At 28.6% G+C, this 19,288-nt stretch overlaps 2 protein-coding genes across 4 annotated transcripts in view; one reads left to right on the forward strand and one right to left on the reverse strand.

Moving 5' to 3' along the window:
• Positions 1–1,590, reverse strand: part of LOC126737046 (arylsulfatase I-like) — an 82,083-nt gene extending 80,493 nt beyond the window's left edge. The window contains exon 1 of the mRNA XM_050441732.1: positions 1,336–1,590. Within this exon, the coding sequence (XP_050297689.1) occupies positions 1,336–1,467 (132 nt within the window). The 5' untranslated portion in view covers positions 1,468–1,590. The remainder of the gene's footprint in view (positions 1–1,335) is intronic.
• The window catches only part of LOC126737047 (beta-1,4-mannosyltransferase egh-like), a 188,857-nt gene that overhangs the window by 16,600 nt on the left and 152,969 nt on the right, over positions 1–19,288 (forward strand). Inside the window, exons 1-2 of one of the 3 annotated variants that reach the window (XM_050441735.1) lie at positions 1,692–1,825; positions 3,062–3,230. The exons of 1 other annotated variant lie outside the window; for it this stretch is intronic. The gene's annotated coding sequence lies outside the window, so the exon portion shown is untranslated. Of the gene's footprint in view, positions 1–1,688; positions 1,826–3,061; positions 3,231–19,288 lie in introns of those variants that run through there. One more of the 3 variants, XM_050441736.1, reaches the window with a different exon arrangement.

Genomic DNA, 19,288 nt, shown 5'->3' on the forward strand with positions numbered 1-19,288 from the left:
TTTTCTCTACATTTTGAATTTAGATAAGTACCGGTAATTGCCAGTATAAAATCTCAGAGTATTTAATCTTTTAAGACTGTTTCGAATTGTACCAAAATTGTGTGCATTTTTTCAAAAATATTTTTTTGAACCGAACTTGAATAAAATAAATTATAAAAAAACGCTTTATCTATTAGTGCATTTGTAGGATTAGAAATATAAAAAATATGTAAAGCATTACAAAATCAACTGAGCTATCTGAAACAGTACAAAGTAAAATTAGGTTTATATAAGAACAACCATATAAATCACTTCCAAAACAAAGCCAAAATAGCAAAACGATATTAAAATTGAAATTATCTGTGCAAAGAATAATTCAATAATTTAAACTAAGATTATACAAGCATACTTGAATTCTTATCTTTCTAAGAGGATCTTGTAGCTTTTATGTTCGAAACTGATCACATCTGTTACAGCAAAAGCGTAGTAGAATTATTAGTCTTTAACAAATTTTTAATTAAAATTTGGACTTGCACCGTTGATTGAATATTTGGAAATATTCAATCAACGCTTGCACTGTGTCCTTTCGAGCTATGCAGTTCCATTAATTATAACGTATAATATGTATGTTTTATCGATAATGAAACAATAAAATAAATAGCGATTAGTATAAAGAAAAATGCCGTAACTGAAATTATTGAGAAAAGTGTATAATTGTTGCACAACTCTATTGATAATAAACAACAAAAAATGAAATACTAAAAGTAGTTACAAATGTTAAACATTGTTGCATTTTCTCAATGCTTTTTTTTGTACGCTACGTATAGTTAGCCGTTGCAAAGAGAAGAAAAGGTAGGTAAATACCAACTTGATCTATGCTTACAGATAAGTGTTATTTCTGTCGATACTTTTCACTAATTTAGAGTTTATACCCATGAATATTAATCATTTTTTCTCTTAATTATTTTTTATCAATTATGTTAATTTAAATATGTTTCAATAATAAAACGAGAATCATTATTTGATAACAATTAGATCTGGACTTATTCTATATGTAAGAGTATGAAGTTTAAAACAAGTTTGATAATTCAAAATACTGTCATCGACCTTATATTCAGATATTTATATTTTGAATATTAATATATTTTTGTCAGAAATAACTTTCATAAATATTTTAAAAATAAATTAAAACTATAATTTATTTTAAAAAACTACTTATGTTTTTTAATAATTTCAAAAATATATTTTATTTAAAGTTTGTAAATGAAATAAGATTAAATTAAAAATTATAAGTACATAAATATAATAGTTGAACAGAAAAATATACAGTTTAAAAAATGAGTGTAAGTTATTTACCATGTCGTCTGCAACTATAACAATAATATGCGGCTTTTTCGACTGTTTTTCGGTAATTCCATGACTATAAGCCACTAAACAACTGAGTAATATTAAGCACTTCATTTTTTCACAAAACCACGATTGGTACATTAATTAAATAAAATAATTTCGCGAAGGAAAAGACCGTTTGCGTCAATCAAAAACCCAAGCAAATGTTCTTGGGCCTATGATGTTGACCAAATGAGCATTGGTAAAAATGTAAATTAACGACAAGAAAAACCATTCGTATTATAAGTTTTCCTTTATAGGGGAAGGGATACAGCCGCCGTATCTTTTTACAGTCACTAAGTCGTGACGTAATTGGAATCACCAGTCCTTTAGCGTTGGTGGCTGAAGTGGTTTAACGCGACCGGTAGTAGACATAAGCTGGTTTTAAGTCAATTCGACTGGTTTTAAATTCGATCAAAGAGATGTATAAATTATTTTAACTTTGAATAAGTTGGGCAATGTAAGTATATGTATAAAATTTCATTCTTTATGTTTAAAAAAAAAAGATTAATATCCTGATATCAATTAAAGTACAAAGTGGGTATAGAACGGCGAGACTAATTTTAGTTAGGGTAAGGATACTAAAATTATTTTATTTTAGGATTTATTTTCAAAATCCAAGACTAAAACACTTATTATGCTTATATCTAGTAGCGCTGTTTTTTTTTTTAATTAATATTAATTAATGTTAAGAGAGTTATATCTCTAGTAAAGTTGTGAAATGAAAAGAAATAAAAAAAAAGAAACTTCTAAAGGTCTCACTTTATTTATACTTTAATTCATTTACATGGAGTTATACAGCGGAGGGAGAGCGAAGTGAAAGATTTTAAATATAGTCATTTAAATAGCAGCAAAAATTAACTATCTATAATGGGTGTAAGCAGCAATGTCTCTAGATTATTCCATCGAGTATTCCATTTGAAAGGATTATCTGGAAAGGTTTCTGATCAAACAATTATTAAATATATTTTTTCTTTAAATGTATTTGCCATCAATCTGGATATACACAGGCTATCATCAGGGCTATAACTTTGTGAAGAGGGCGTCTCTTCAAGGCACACTGTGGGCGAAGTACATCTGAGTTATTGCACAAGTTTTTTAAGAGCACCATTTGTGTAACGATGGTCACCATCCTTATTTTTGTTTCAGTAGAGTCTGCCTTTTGATAGTAATAGCCTACGGTCGAAAGCTCTAGGCAGTTATTACTATCTTATTTCTTACGGTGAATACATGTTTTAAATAATTTAACTTTTCCGATTTGTATTAATGTTTATTAGTAATTTTTTGTAGTGCTCTAATTTTTAGTGAAGAATAATCTAGTTACCTATTTTATTGGCTAATACGTCACTATTTCAAAAATATACGAAAATACTACATCATACACTCAATTAATTAAAAAAAAACTTATTCGCATATTTAGAAAAAAATATGACCTTTATCGACACATTTAGTTATGGTAATTCTTAAACATAATAATTTATTTGGGGTGTAATAGAGTTTTTTATATACGCAGGAGCTAAGGTATTATCTATCGACCTTCAAGCTCAATGAAATAGTTGTTGAAAAATTTACAGATGAAAAAGAATCAATATTAATAAATTAACTCTCTGATTTATAATGTGTTTGTGAAGCTGTGGGCATTTTATTCTTTGGCGACCTCCTTGGTCTTCTTAATAGCTATGATTATGTCTTCTAGGCTTTTTTAATAGTTCAGTATTACTATTATCTCTCTAAAAGATACTCCAAACCACTTCTACATTGGATTTTCTTTTGCGTTTTGGAAGACAACAGCAGAAGTATTATATGGATGTCAAACAATACTGCGTTAACATACAGAATTACATAAAGGAGGCAAATTATTACAAGTAAGTAGAATTTTTATGCTTACAGAGTTAGGCTCTTTAATGATACCTAGTACAGAATTATTAAAATTATGATAGAAACTAAGTACTAAAAGAATTCTTCCATGTTTTAATTTTTAACAGTTATCTTTAATAGTTATATTTTAAGCTAGTACATAGAGTAAAGTAAAAAGTTACATAAGCTTTTGTATTAAAATTGTTCGTAGAAAATAATGAAACCATTCACTTAATACTATAATATCAGTAAATTCGAAATTTAAATTTTATACTAAAAAATTTTATTATCGATATTCTTCTTAACACTTCTAATGTGTATTAAGGTGTATTAAATTAAAAATATTATTTTTTAAATTTATATTATTATATAATGTATCATGGTTCATGGTCTTTGTTAATATACTATCTTGTTCTAAAGGCCATCCTCATCAAATGCCTCAGGATCTTTGAGCTTTGAAATAAAATATTTGCATTTCTTATTATTTCTACTTGCAAAAATATTAGTAGTTTGTTTATAAGAAACTTCTGAACATTCTGTTTCACATATTTTATGTTTTTTTAAATAATTTATTGAACCAAATACTTCCCATCCTATTTAAACAGCAATAGTAATTGTTATTAATGCATAATAGAGTCATTTTCTCTCTGTGCAAAATACTTAACACAAAGATTAAAAAATGTCGTTTTTGGTTCTAAAAAATTTATTAGTAAACGTTTTTCTTCCGAAAACTAAAAGCCGCGGGATGATTGTCCATCACAAATAAAACCACCATTTAATATTTATAAATCAGCTATCTGGTATAGACATCTTTTAATTATAGTTGCCTTTGATTTCTAGAAGGGCTTTATTTTACTTTAATTTTTCAAAAGATTTCAAATAACATTCATATCTTTACCATATTTACTTTATACGTTTTTACGTATTACCTCCCCTATACCGATTCTGGTATTACTGGAGATTTTCCCTTCTTGGACATTTTTGGTCGTCCCTAGCTGGTGGTGAGAGGTCGATCTTGTTTTTGTTTATCTCTACTTTAAACTTTAACTTTCCACCCCGAAATAGACGTGTTTACCGTAGCCTTATAAGTACTGCCTACTGACCTTTTAAACACCTTAGGCTTTACATTAAATCCATAAAGCTCTCAACTTTTAGATGCTATTATTCAATTTATTAATTTCTCACCAATTTTGAATTTTCGACTAGTAAATCGAAATTTATATACAAATATAAATTTATAAATTACTTATTGTCTCCCTTTATAAGGTCATTAAGCACTTTTCCTAATGTTGAACCACTGTGATTTTGAAACTCTTGAATTTTTCTATGGTTCTTCACAGTGTCTCTACTGGCAGCCTCCACTTTCGGGTTGCGTTTTTGTCCTCCAAATAAAAAGAGTTTTCTAAAAAAAAAATTAAGGATATTAAAAATCCCATATTTCTTTTAACAAAATACAAAAAGTGGTAAATAACACATTTTTTTTATTAAAATACAATATTTCATGGTTGCTGACAAAGATCAAAGTGTTATCAACAAATTAGGTAGTAAAACAAATAGAATTTCTTAAACATAAAGCAGATACATCACAGAGCACAAATAATTTTTTTTGTGAGTCAAAACACAAACTCCCAAAATTCACTATCTATCATTGCATTATTTACGAAAATAATTAAAAATCCAGCTATTATCGCAGACGATTCCTCCGTCGTAAAATTCTAAACCCTTAAGGACAATATGGTTTCTGTTAAATCAACAAAAATATCGACTCGTTATCGTCAAACAATTGGTAAAAATAAGATTGCTTTTTCAAAGCACGGTACACGACAAAGCACAAAACTTGTAGTTTCGTTGAACATTTGAAAGTATCTATAACCTAAAGTTGCAATAGAAAGTAAACAATTTAATTGTTAGAAGTTATTGAACCCGTCTGATGAAGCCTTTAGGGAGGAAGCACGTGTAACGTCTCGATCTTATATAAGTTCAAGAATTTGACCACACTTTTTGTCATCCAAAATTAAACCAGAAAAATTATGTGATATGGATTTCAATGTGTTACTTAACGCCAAAAAGCGTTGTTCTTCGAAAAATCAGCCTACAGAAACAACTGCAAAGATATTTGTTATTTCCCTTTACCACAACTTTTTATAAGGAATTAAATATAAAAATTAATTTTTGTCTTCTAATATTTTTTTTAATTATAAATCTTAAAAGTATTTTATTTTATATATGTTTCTTTATACATTTAGGCATTGGGTTAAAATTTGGAAACTCTTAAAATCCAAAAACTGTATCAATTACTTTTCATAGAATCATCAAACATAAAGGTATATTGTTGTTAGCTTTTTTATATTTTTCTAAATTTTGAACGCTCGGTATATAAATCTGATTAAATATTATGCTTTTAGGTCATTTGAGCACAAACATGAGTTTTTATGCAATCGATGCAATCGACAATATGCGCGAAAACTAAGTCTAACAAAATAAAATAAGGTAAACATATGCTTAAGAAATGACCAGTTGACTAATGTATTCACACTTGACCCCGAACTTGGCTTATGCGGTAGTTTGATCAGATTTTACACACAGTAATTAATTATTAAACTCGTTTTTCATTATTAATATTTTGCTTAGACTAAATAAACTAAATAAGAAAAAAATTCAAATCCACATGGGACAAGTAAAATTCCGACATACTCTCCTTTGACTTTAATATACAGTTTGTTATTAGGAAATCGCAAAGCCATGAAAGATTTAGGAATACCATAGGAATACCAAATAAAAGAATTCGACAGGCGAATATTTCTTAACTAATCAGCATGTCTGCAGCTTGTGTCAGATTATGGTGTAGCTTTTTCAATGTTAAAATATTTTTTTATTGCATATAAATATTTGAAAGTCGAAAAGAATATTAAAAAGGTTAAAGATGTATAGAATATTTTACTAAAATGATTTTCTTTTCTCCTAAGATTGAAACAATAGGGATCTCTTGTATATTTGAATATTCTTTATGGTGTCTCCTGTTCTGGATAACTTCATTATTAAAATATTTTGAGTAAGTAAGTAAATTAATAGTGTTAACACATTAGATAAGCAAAGCATTCATTATATTAGTTTTATATGCAAGGAGTTTCTTAAATTGTAAATGTATTACCAATATTTTCCAATTCTAATCTTAGAAGTTTTACCTTAATATACTATTAGTAAATGAATATTTATAAGTGAATGTGTTAAATTCTTATTGTGTTAACTTTTTATAACTCTAGCATTTTGTTAGTGAAACGGAATTATTTTAAGGTTAGGGTCATTCACTATCCCTGCTTTCACCCGTAGGATGCTGGCGGCTCGTCAAGAAGTTTTCGTGAGGAGAAGAAAGCCGTTTCTAGAAAAGTTTTTGAGCTTTTGAGTTAAGGCTTTATAAATGACATTTTTTTTTGAGTTATTACTTTATTACTGATATTTTGTTTTACATGTTCGATTCTCTTACGAGGTTAATCTTTTGTTCTAAAAGCCATTTAATCTGTTACATGCATTTTCTTTTCAGGGTTTATATTAATTCAATTATATAGTTATATCCTATTATGACATAAAACATGAGGTGCTTTATTGCCACATTTGGTGTTTCAACTTTAAAACCCGAATAAAATAAAAAAGGGTCGAATATAAACGTCCTGTAAGTCTATTGCTATTAGAATTACCTAATCTTGTATAGAGAATTGTGATTTTTTGAAGCTCAAAAAGATAATAAAAGGAATATTTTAAATTCGGTACCGTTATCAAAAGCTACTAATTGGAGTATTTGTGGCGACTTTAATGGGCATACATGTGCATATCGTGCAAATACATTCATTATTATAAGATATTTAGTATTGGATATAATAATAATTGGTACACGGATCCACTGGCAGCTTGATCTTTTGGTGACAACCTTACATGCGTTTATATATAGGGTGATTACTTTAACCAATACGTTAGATGTAAATGGACATTGTGTTTTTCTGAAATTTAGGTTTTTATCGCGGTTTAATACGCTTTATCATCTAAAATATTTTTAGAATTGCGACGTTTTCTGGAAGTCCTTTATATCCTCTTTTTTATAAGTTTTTTTATTAATCATGGCTTTGTATCTGTAGCCGGTTTCGAGAAAAAATTAATTTTGATTTTTAAATAATGAATCCTTAGGTAAAATAAATGCTCACGTATCATCCATCATTAAACTCTGTATTATAGTGCAAAACACTTAAAACCTTATAGCTTAAGAGGAAATATAGCACTTGACTCCAGCTGTGGCGATCAGTGTCAAAAACCTGATTTATCACCGGAGCTTAAAAGAGAAAGTAAAAAAAAATTTTAGAGGGACTTAAAAAAATAGAGAAGAAATTAAAATAATAGAAAATTATACCAGGCATCAACATAATTCGGATTTATGGTTCCTAAAATGTTCCCTTACTGCATCTATTTTTAAAGTAATTTGCACAAAATTTAGCACTAGGAGTAATGGAAATATTAAGCTTGCCAAGCAACTACTCTATCCGAAATCCGAATTGGGGTAGGCAGAATGGGAAATGCGCAATTGATATATTAGAAAAATTTATCGGTAAAAACGTATCACCTTGTATATATTAATGATTGTCCATTTAGTGCCAGGAAGCTCATTCCTAAGGAATAAAGAACAACAAAGAAATTAATCAAAATCACGAATGGTTTTACCAAGTACAAGTCAGTTATACGTAATTGAAAGAGCATATTACCGTTTTGGGTTTGGACGCCATTCGGTGTAAAAAAGAAATAATTAAAAATAAATAATGAAAACATAAAATAAGAGACAAAATAAAAGGTCAATTGACCGATTTTTTATGAATTATTAACTCGAACTTGTGGATTCTGGAAAATCTAGAAGTATGGATATTAGAAACATCACATTAAAGTAAATATAGAGTGTGAAGAATTTTTATTGGCATAAATGGCAAGAGTTTTGAGTCTTTTTAAATCATACTTCCCTATATCTATATCGAGTGGTTTTCGAGAAATAAAATAATGTTGCGTGTTTTTTATTAAAGACGAAGGCATAACGAATATTTTCCATTTACTAATATGGCGAAAAGTCCATTTTTTTAAATCGGATACTCTATATTTTATTTTATATTCTAATGGACAGTTAAAATATTTTTAATTTAATATATCATATTCATATACCTAAGTAGTTTAGCGGTTTAGAAATAAATACTCATTTTCATGAAATTTGATATTTTTTTAAATCTTTTTATTTTGTAAATTACTTAGTTAATCATGAAAACGGCACAATGGTTTAATAAATGACAGTGACATATTAAATTAAAATACTAACATTGTGTTTTATGATCTACTTAATCAAAAAGTCTAAAAAAAAATATTAGCTACTTAAATGAGGTTTTGGTAAGAATATTTATTTTCCATGATCAATGCTATCAAATAATCTACCATCAATAAATCGACGAAAGTTTCTAATTTTGTTCATTACATGAAAGTGCAGGCTTTGAAACGCGTAGAATTCTGTGAAAACATTTTGATTCATATTGATAAAGATGCTGATTTTCTAAGAAAAATTATTTAGATTCTGAATTTTCGATAGAAAAAATTATTATTTTTGGGCCTACTTTAATCCACACGCGAAAAAAGAAAAGAAGTTTTAAGATATTTTGCCTTTTAAAAGATAAGTAATTAAGTAACATTTTGAATTTATGATAAACCACTAAATTCCGCCAATTTTTTAGCTGACGAAGTATTTTGTAGTATAAATAAGATTTATTTATCCGTTGGTTGTAAATCTAGAATGTTCCTTTTTTTAAATTAAGTTTATGTAATAGTAACTAAAACTTTTACTATCATTTATTAGAGTGTGACATTTTTACTGTGATGTTTTGGTTACATAGTTAGCTATGAAAACTATGCAATTTACGAAATAAAAATGTTTAAAATTATCAGATCTCAGGAAAATAAGTATTTATTTTTTAAAACGTAGTTACTTAGGTATAGGAATGTTTTATAATAGATTAAACGTATTTTAATTGTTTATTAAAATAAAATATAATATAGAAGATTCTATTTTAAAAAAACTGAACTTTTCACCATTTTATTAAATAAAGAATTTTAATTTAATTGACTTTTTGCTCATTAAATTAGGGTATGAATTATCTTATCTACGGTTAAGTTAATCAAGATGGTCTCTTAAAGTAATGTTTAAAATTTCATCTTTTTAGAAACTTAAATGGCTGAGAAATATATAATATATCAAATTGAGAATTGAAGACTTAAATAGATAACAGCAAAATATAAAGGCTAAAAAAGAAAAAGAAGTTTTAAGTTTAAAGAATAAAAAAAAAATTTAATTGAACTAAATACCATATTTGGCAGAACACTTGAATATATGACCTTCACCCTTTTTTCTGCTAAATATTAAATTAATTCTTAAAATGTTTCCATAAAGTCGAAAGTACAATTTGGTTTCGCAGACATTTAGAAAACGCATTATTTAGGTAAATAAAATAAAATAATCTCCCAAAAACCTTCGCTACATTAGAAATGAAGTAATTAAGTAGTATGTAAAAGCCGCTGCGTCACATCACACTTTACCTATTTGTCTGCTAAACACATTTCATGCATGGGTTCAATGCTACCATTGTTATTAAGTTCACAACTTTATTAAAAGAAAATAAAAGTCTTACAAATAACTATAAGTATAAGCCTTTACAAAACTACTAAATAACTATATTAGTCCTATATCAAAAAAAAAAAAATCGAATCAAATACACACAAGTAAAATGCTTTATATTCATAAAAATTATTATTTCTGTTTAAGAAATAATTATTTTTGTTTATATTTTTTAATTGAAATTATCATTAAATTGTTTAAAAATGCATTATTTGAATAACATAATACGAGCCTGAAAACCTGAATTTGAAAATAATGCTAAAACGCTACGTTAAAAACGAAGTAGTTACATAATCCATAGAGGACGCCACATCGCTGCGGTTAAAATTGCACTTGGAAGGGTTTAGGATATATCGTTTTTTTTGCGAATGTATTTTTTTTTTAATTATTTTTTTGTACCAACTTACAGAAAAAGGTTTGCTGGATGCCTAAAACTACTTTAAAATATGGTGTAAAATGTATTATTATATTTTAAATTGCCTTAAAATATGCCAATATTTAATTGAAAAATTTATACATTTCCAAACTTTTACTTTACTTCTTATATCGTTTTAGGCATGTATCAATCCTTTATCTAAAATATTGAAAAAATAGGCCGAAAAATGCAACGGTGTTTAAATAAGACGATATATGCCAAACTTCTAAAAAGCAAATTTCGTGGGCCTGGGAAGCGGAGGCTTATTCAGTTATTAATTCAAACAAATTTTCAAGCTCGGACCAATCAATTATAGTCAGCGGCATAGCGTATTTTTTAATCTGTAAACAAATAATTTAACTTGGCCTTTAATATAAAATAATTAGGTATAAGGTATTTTTAAATCTTTTAAAAAGTTTTTTATGGCCAAATACATGCATTCTTTAAATTGGCATTATACACTTTATTATTCTGTTATTTTTAATATTCAGTTTTGTTGCCTTTTTGTATACGTCATCCATATTTCAGTTTGATAGTTTCTGCTGTTTATTTTTGCTATTGTCTTGCATAATGCCGCAACTTTCTGCTCCAAATGCATATGTCGATGTGGTTCTTATTTATGAAGTGTGTAGAAAAAACTGACATGAAGCAGAAGTAGTCTATCGAGAACGTGTTACTATCATCCTACATCCTCATATAAGTAGTTTTCAAGAGTGGAGGAAAAAATTCGCACCGAATAATTTCCAAATTTAAGTTGGTAGAGTTATTGGCATAAACGTATGAGCCGGTTATTTACTAAACATGTTATTGGACCGTACTTTTATGAAGGTACATTAACTTCAAAGCAGTATTTAAATTTTCTTCAAAATTCATTGTGTAAATTATTAGAACACGTGCCTATTTTAGACCGCAGTTTAATGATTTGGCAACAAAAAGGCGCTCCACCTAATAATGCCAATTTGGATCGATTTAGACAATAGGATTCGTCATAGGTGGATTAGAAATAGATTGTTGAATAATTACTGCTCCCAAAATTACTGCAGCCTGCACAAGAGAAATCTTTCGGCGATTTGTGGAAGCTAATTAAGCTTAATTTGAGCATTTAACTAAATAATTGATTTAAATTTTGTAAAATAGATTAATATGATGTTTAAATATTGTAGAATAAGTAAATTGAATTTAAAAAGAAACTTGCTATTTTAATATTTTTAACAGAAATATTTTAATTTTAAATTTTTTTAATTTTAAAGTACCTTACGTTGATCTTCATACATGATTTTTTTATGAAATTGTATTATTAATTTTGCAAGCATCCCAAACAGAAGAAAAAATGGTGGTGCCATTTGAAAAATGTTGGAGTGATTTTTAGGGTATTAATTTGTCGGGGGTAGTTTTTTACGGAAGTAATTTTGGGTAGTGGTCCTATTAATAATACATTTTCTTAGAAAATTTTATATTTAAAAATTGAAAAAGTTACAGCCTGTCACGTTGATTGTGGCACACCCTATGAATTACGATATAAATTACACTGGTGGGTTTCTTTTTCTATATAATCTAATTTGATTTTATTAAATTTAATATACATATATATGTATTCTCTCCTGAACAACAACTATAAAAGATGCCCCGACTGTCCGGTCAGTCATCTTGAGTAAAGTTCCGGTTTTACCCGTTTTGCTCAAGAAAAATAAGAAATCATAACGTGGTCTGCAAAAAACGATTATTACCTCTACTCATATACCTACCAAGTTAAACGCATAGTTTGAAATGTACACTTAATACTAGATGAATTTTCTCTATGTTCTCTGAAATCCGTTTATTATATAAACCATGTTTTTTTCAAATTATTTAGGCTTTCACTTTCTCTGATATGTCTTGACAGAATAATAAAAAGTGATGATGTAGATGGTCGATTATCTTGTTCATATTTTTAAAAACCCATAAAAGCATTTTTGTAGTATTAAGTTGATGGAAATTACAGATATACGATTCTCTATATATTAGGGAGGTAAAATATTAAATTGGTTCAACAAAAATTATTTTTTAAATTCTCTTTTGAATAATTTCCAATTTATGCAGCACTGTTTTGGAATAACCACCCCAATCGATATTTCCATAATTAATAATAGATTGTACAAGACCAAAATAAATAACTTTTTATGTCAAAATGCTTAGTACTTCTTTAAGTTTTTTTTAATTTAAAATTTAACTCTCTTGTCTTTTGTACGCAGTGTTCAATATAACAATTATATTATAAGCAGTCATCTAGAGTTATTCCTAGATATTTGAAATGGCGTGTGGAAAACATATTGATATTTTTGTCATTATATAATATTGTTATTATACTCGATATAGTCTGGTAAATGTTGAATATAGGATGAAAAGGGAATATATTTCGTCTTGTTATAGTTCACTGTTAGAACTCTCTGTACCTTTGATTTTAAAGCGTCCCAAGAATTTGCTTCATAGAGAATAACAGTATCATCAGCAAAAGCAATAGTTGATCCCTCTAAGGATAATTTTAACAGGTCATTGATATATAGAGAAAACAATTAGGGCCCTAATACAGTCCCTTGAGGTATCTCACAAGTGTTTTCTTTCATACCACTAAAATTTCATTTATTTTTACGTATTGTTCTCTCCCTGCTAAATATTTTTTTTGAATATTTGTGCTGTATCCCGTATTTTAATATTATGTAACTTTTGCAATAAAAGTTGATGGTTGACTAAGTCGAACGCGTTGGCTAAATCTATAAATACAGCTAGTGTTTTGTACTTCTTGTCGAGACTTTTATATAATATTGTAGTTAACGTCGATATAGCATCTTCCATACTTAAACCCCTTTATATATCTAAAAAGTATTTATGTATACTTTGCAGTTATTCATTTATTGTAAAAAGTATCCATCCTTGGAGTTGGGGTCGATGAGAATTTTAATTTTTACCATCGTATTTTGCCTGCTGACAAATGTCTTATTAATTTAGTAAAATCCGTTAAATAATTTTTTATGTTGAGCCAATTATACTTTTTCTTCAAAGAATTAGACATTCGTTAATATCTCTTATGACATAATTAAAACTAAATAGTGCCAGCTATTCATTTATACTTTTAATTGAAAACTAAAACTAATAACAGATGAGATTAAATTTTCAAAATCATAATTTGTCTTGGTATTTCAAAACAATAAAATACGAGGCATGTTTTTAAAGTAAGTACCATTTTGGATTTCCACCGCCGCGCCGCAGCGCTGTGGTTGATAAACGGCATATGCGTGCTGTTTAAAACATTTATAGAAATGTTTTGATTTAGATCTTATTAAAATAAAAATCAATATTTATTTAAAGGCATTAAATATATTTTATAAAATTTTATAATATAACAGATAACAAAAATTACAGCGATCTTAAATAAATATATTTTCTGTTATCTTTGAACTGGGGAAATATAAAAGTGTTATCTACCTGCAGAAGCAATTTTCAGACCTTACAAGTAATTTCATTCACAAATGCGAAAATTAGGCGACAGGAAATTACACCATTCGAATCTGAAATATTTAACCTTTTCTCTTCTATATTATATTGACGTTAAACGGCATCAAAAGTATTAGGACACTTGCACCACGTTATCGCGCCACAGTAACAATAACCAAGAAGCAGCTATTAAGCTGGTGAAAATGACAAAAAACGCCACCTTCGATCGTTCACAGTATTGCACACATTACTGTTGGTCTGGTCTCTTCTGGTATCTTTTAGTTTCTAACCAATAATTAAAAGATAACTATGTCATTTCTTTTGGAGTTAATTTAAATACCTAATTAGATAATTTTGGGATAGTCTCATAAAACACGTCAATCTAGATATACAGGGGGACGTTTAATTTTATATTTGACAAAATTCATTGACTCTAAATAGTCGAAAAAATTCTTCTCGAAAATTCAATATATTCTTCAATCGTCCAGTCTTTAAAAATCCAAGTGGATGAAAATGGTGTTGGGGTACTAAACGAAAATAAGTTGTGTTCCAATCCAATCTAACAAGAACAAGTTACTATAGTGAACAATCGACAATTTCTAGATTTGTGGATGGGCAGGCGTAGTGCAATTGAATAGCCCGCAAGGTCGCCAGACTTAACACCAATAGATTTTTTCCTTTAGGGGTATTTAAAAAGCAAAGTGTATAAAACTTCATCTGAAAATATTAAAGATTTAATATTTTCAGATGATATTTAAGTACATAATTACTCGCAAATGTAAAGATATTATAAAACTTTATTATTATCTTGCGAAACTAGACATATTTTGAGCACTTTATAAGCTAAATTTCATGAACTAATTAAATTGTTTATTTTTTAAACATCTTTTTATAGCCCTATTCTCTATAAATTTATAAACTTAATTTTTTTTTAAACATTTTTGGGTGGTAGATTGTATACCCCTTAAACTGATGTATCACACTATAGGGTAGCCATTTGACATACCAAAATAACGTCTAAATAAAATACGTCATAATAAAATATTCATTATTACCAGACATGTTAGCTCACTATTCGCTGATGCATCAACCGATTTAACTTTTTTGACACTGTTAAATAAATATATTCAATGCTGCTTACAATAACGTGTCACACGATGAGAGTTCCCATTTGAAATATCAAAGTGAGGTTAGCTGGAGACTGAAGAACTTTGCCAAATATAAAATTAAACGTCCCCCTGTGTATCTAGATGAACGTGTTTTTTTGTTAAAGAAGTTATTACGATTGGTTTGTTTTGAAATCAAAGCATTGTATAGGTACACAATTTATGTTCGCGCTTTTACACTCGTGCAAAAATTATTTAGTAAATTGTTAATTATTAGTAAATTATTTAATAAAATTTATTCAAAAATTATTTAGTAAAAAATCATCGCTAAAATGTGCGATAAAACATTTGGTCATAAATGCTATGTTTCTGGCATATTCTGTGGTATCTTCCGTTTACCTTGGTTATGAAAAACATAAGACTTCCGGTTCAAATAAACTTATAGTTCAATTCAATTTATAGTAGCCTAACAGTTTATACAGCTACTAATAATAGAAGCAAAAAAGATAATAAATGTAAAGGCTAAAAAAAAGGTTATAAAATTTTACAAATCTTAAAGCGTACTAAAGTAGAAGTTAAAAATAGTCAAACAAATAAATAAAACAGTAAAAAAATAATAACAGTTCATGTAAAAGAACAAACAAAATCGGTTGTTATAGTTTCCTTACCTTCGCCGGAGCGAAAATAGCAACCCCTCTTAAATTTCACAATATCAACCAGAATCCTAGACTACTACTACTTAAAATTAGTAAAGCATAAAATTATACCTGACCATTGGTCTTTTTTTCACTTTTTTGACGTAAGCGGCATAATTAATGAAACAAAATATTTAGAAACCATATTTTAAAAATCAAAAAACTCGTTTTAAAATTTCGCATAAATAAAGTCATTTTTACCTTGTCAATTCAATAAAAAATAAAGTATACCTGTAACTTCAACAAACCAACCCTCTATTTAATAAATAGTATTAAACTCTTTATTGATTTAGGAACTATTGTAAAATCGATTATTGGAAATCGGGCTCAAGAAGATGCTCAAAAATGTGACAAAACTATTTCAAAAATAGTAACCAGTTAAAACTCACTAAAAACTCTCTTTAAAGAACAAATTACAATAGGTCGAAAATCTGTGCAATTTTCGAAGCATATGAACAAATTTTCGAAGCATATGAACAAATCCGACAAACAATGAACAACATCCCACAATGAACAAATTCCAGAAACTCGTATTAAACAATTAGATTTAGTAATTAAAAATACACATTTAAGTAATATCATTTCCTCTTTTTAGGTGAAATTCTGATATCGCAAGTAATAAATGCGAACCAAAATATTTACAACGTCCTTGAAAGCATTGAAATCGCTATATAACTTTTTCCAAATTAACTTAGTCCGCACTTCAACAAAACTTACGTAAAATTACCATTTACAGCAACATTAGAAGACCTTTCACTTTTTGAAAAAAAATGTCAATATAATTCTGAAAACAAAATAATTTTTATTATAGAAGTACCATGTTGTCGAACTCAAAGATTATGTATTGTATCGCCTTTATCCAGTACCTGTAGCTCTAAATTCTAAATGCCAAGTAATAATTCCTAAAGCTCAATACCTTATCGTAAATGAGCCTTATATGTATTGTGGTTTGCTTCCATCATCTTTTTATTTTATTTAATTTTTTTTCTTTAATATTTGTTTATTCACATACCTAATATTTTTTTGGTAACATTTTTATGTTCGACAAACTTCATTTATTCATACTTTACCTAATATGTCTGCTTCCTTGTACCTTCATCATTCTTATCTAATTGTACCTACGCTAAAACAAGAATGTTAGAAAAAAGTATCTAAGCAGAAAGAGGTTAACGACGAGCCTGGGTGTCCACGCGTGCGAGTTCTAGATGTACTGCTTTTACGGCTGCTAATTTCATGTGCTAAGTGCTAAACCCATTTTACCCTCCTTTGTGCTAATTTGTAGGTAAATCGCGCTTTATTAAAATACAATTACTTTATTACTTCAATTTTTAGACATTTGTCGCTCAATATAAATACTGTTGACTGGGTCAGGGTACAAAGAAAGGCTGAATTTCTAAAAACATTTTCCCTTAGTTTAAGTGTAGAAGATAATTTTTTCAAAAAGCTTTTCAAATTGCCGAGCCCTGCAGTCTGATGCTAGACCGTTAAAAATTCAAACACTTGCAAATATTAGCCATCCCAGCATGGATTTGCCAATCTTTGTACTCGACAACCTTAACTTCGACGTATTAGGAAACATACAAAAAACATTAAAAAATATACACGATTGACATCCAGGACAAGAAATTAGAAAAAAACAGGTATGGACCTGTTTGAGTTACAAAAGTCAGCCTATAAACCATAATCATCTACTTCTTAATCATAGCTACCGTCACCTACTTATAACTGAATAAGATAAAGAATTTTAAAAAGGAAACTATTAATAACGCCAACATAGAAGAAGAGACCCTACAGTATTCAAGCCATATTGTAATATGTATATTCATCCAAACTTTTAGGTTGGGGAGTAAGCACAATCGATTTGAAATGAGCCCATAGAAAAAAGTCTATCGGCGTTATATCAGGAGATCTAGCAGGCCATTCTATAAGCTCCCTTTGCCCTATCCATTTATTTGGAAAGTCGTCGTCTAGCCATTACCGAACGGGAAGAACATAGTGAGGAGGAGCGCCGTCTTGCTGGAAATATATTTCAGCTTCATCAAGTATAGGGTTTCCATCATCATCGATTTGGTTTTCAATGGATTCAGTAATAAACGGATTGATGGTATTTTTCAACATATCGAAATAAATGTCTCCATTTAAATTTCCGTTAATAAATAATGGCCCAATCACTTAATTTCCTAAAATTTCTGCCTATATTAATTTTTTAAGGGTACTGGGTATGCCCTTCTACAAATGCATAAGGATTTTCATTGCTCCAATATCTACAGTTATGCTTATTAACAAATCCATTTAGATAAAATGTGCATTCATCGCTGAAGCAGATATTTTTTACATGAATAGTATTATCATTAATCGCTTCAGTCATTTTTTCACAAAACTTAACTCGCCCATCGAAATTGTCTTCGGTTAACTCTTGCAATATTTTCATTTTGAATGGATAAAATTTATGAAGTTTGGTAACTGTATGAACAGAGCCTAATGAAATACCAGTGGCAGCAACAATTTTGCGTAATGTAGTTAGAATTTATTCCAAAATGACCCAAAACTTCAACTTGAGCGGCTTTATCCAAAATTCGCCGATGATTACGTTTTTTATTTGTAACAGATCCAGTTTCAGTAAACTTATATGAAACTATGCGAAGTTATCTTCTCCGGATGTCTGGCGTTAAACGTGACCGCAGTTTGCCGAGCACATTGATTTTGGGCACCATAAATTAGAATAATTTCTACTCTTTCGGCTAGTGTGTAAACCATTTTGGAAGTAAAATTTTCAATTCAACAAATACATTTTCACTATTCCAAGACTGTCACAAATGTTACTGACGGCAAAATAAATTCTTAATTTTTCTTAGCAACTATAAATAACTAAGCACTTATAATCTACTAAGCACTATTAAAATCCACTAACTAAGCAGGTATAACAATAAATACAGTTCGCCCAGGATATCTGTGTTGATGAAAAGAATGCGGAAAAAAAATTCAGGTTATTATTTAGTTTTTTTCACGTCTAATCTTCGGAATTGCTGTTTATGTTGGTAGTTTTCGTTTTAAATTATGAACAAATTGTAGATTTGGCAAACCCTAACAGGCAACATTTTGAACATTTATTAAAATAAAAACTGATATTTTCATGTTTTTGTTTTCTATCCGAACAAATTAAGATAAACAAAGATTTTTCTAATTTTCGTGAAAACGAATCGACCGATTTAAAAAAATCAAACGTCAAAATAAAAGACTTCAAAAGACCTTTTAAACAAGCTATTACTCGAGACCCCTTGCCATTTAAAATTTTTAAGGGGATAACCCTGGTGGGCAGAGGGTGAAAGGGGGTGAAGTTATTTTAGGTTAGAAAGTTGTCCCCCTTGACAAACCTTTTGACGTATTTTCTCGTTTTTTTTTAAACAGTGGTTTTCGATAAATGTGTGAATTCGATAAATGTAATAATCGTGGTGGGTTTTCAAATGAACACCCTGTATATGGTGACTATAGGGACCTGAACTTCTAGCAACAATGAAATTCTCGAGATTATTTTCAAGTTCCGTATTTCATTGCTAGAGGGCATCTTGAATAATTAAATAAGAAAAACGTTTTTCCCAAAAACTTAATATATAATTTTTTGAAAGAAAATACATTTTTCATATTTAATTTTTAGTTACGTCCTCTGGCAGAGAAATAAAAAAGTTGAAAA

Source organism: Anthonomus grandis, chromosome 6 (assembly GCF_022605725.1).
Source record: "Anthonomus grandis grandis chromosome 6, icAntGran1.3, whole genome shotgun sequence".
Lineage (NCBI taxonomy): Eukaryota > Metazoa > Arthropoda > Insecta > Coleoptera > Curculionidae > Anthonomus > Anthonomus grandis.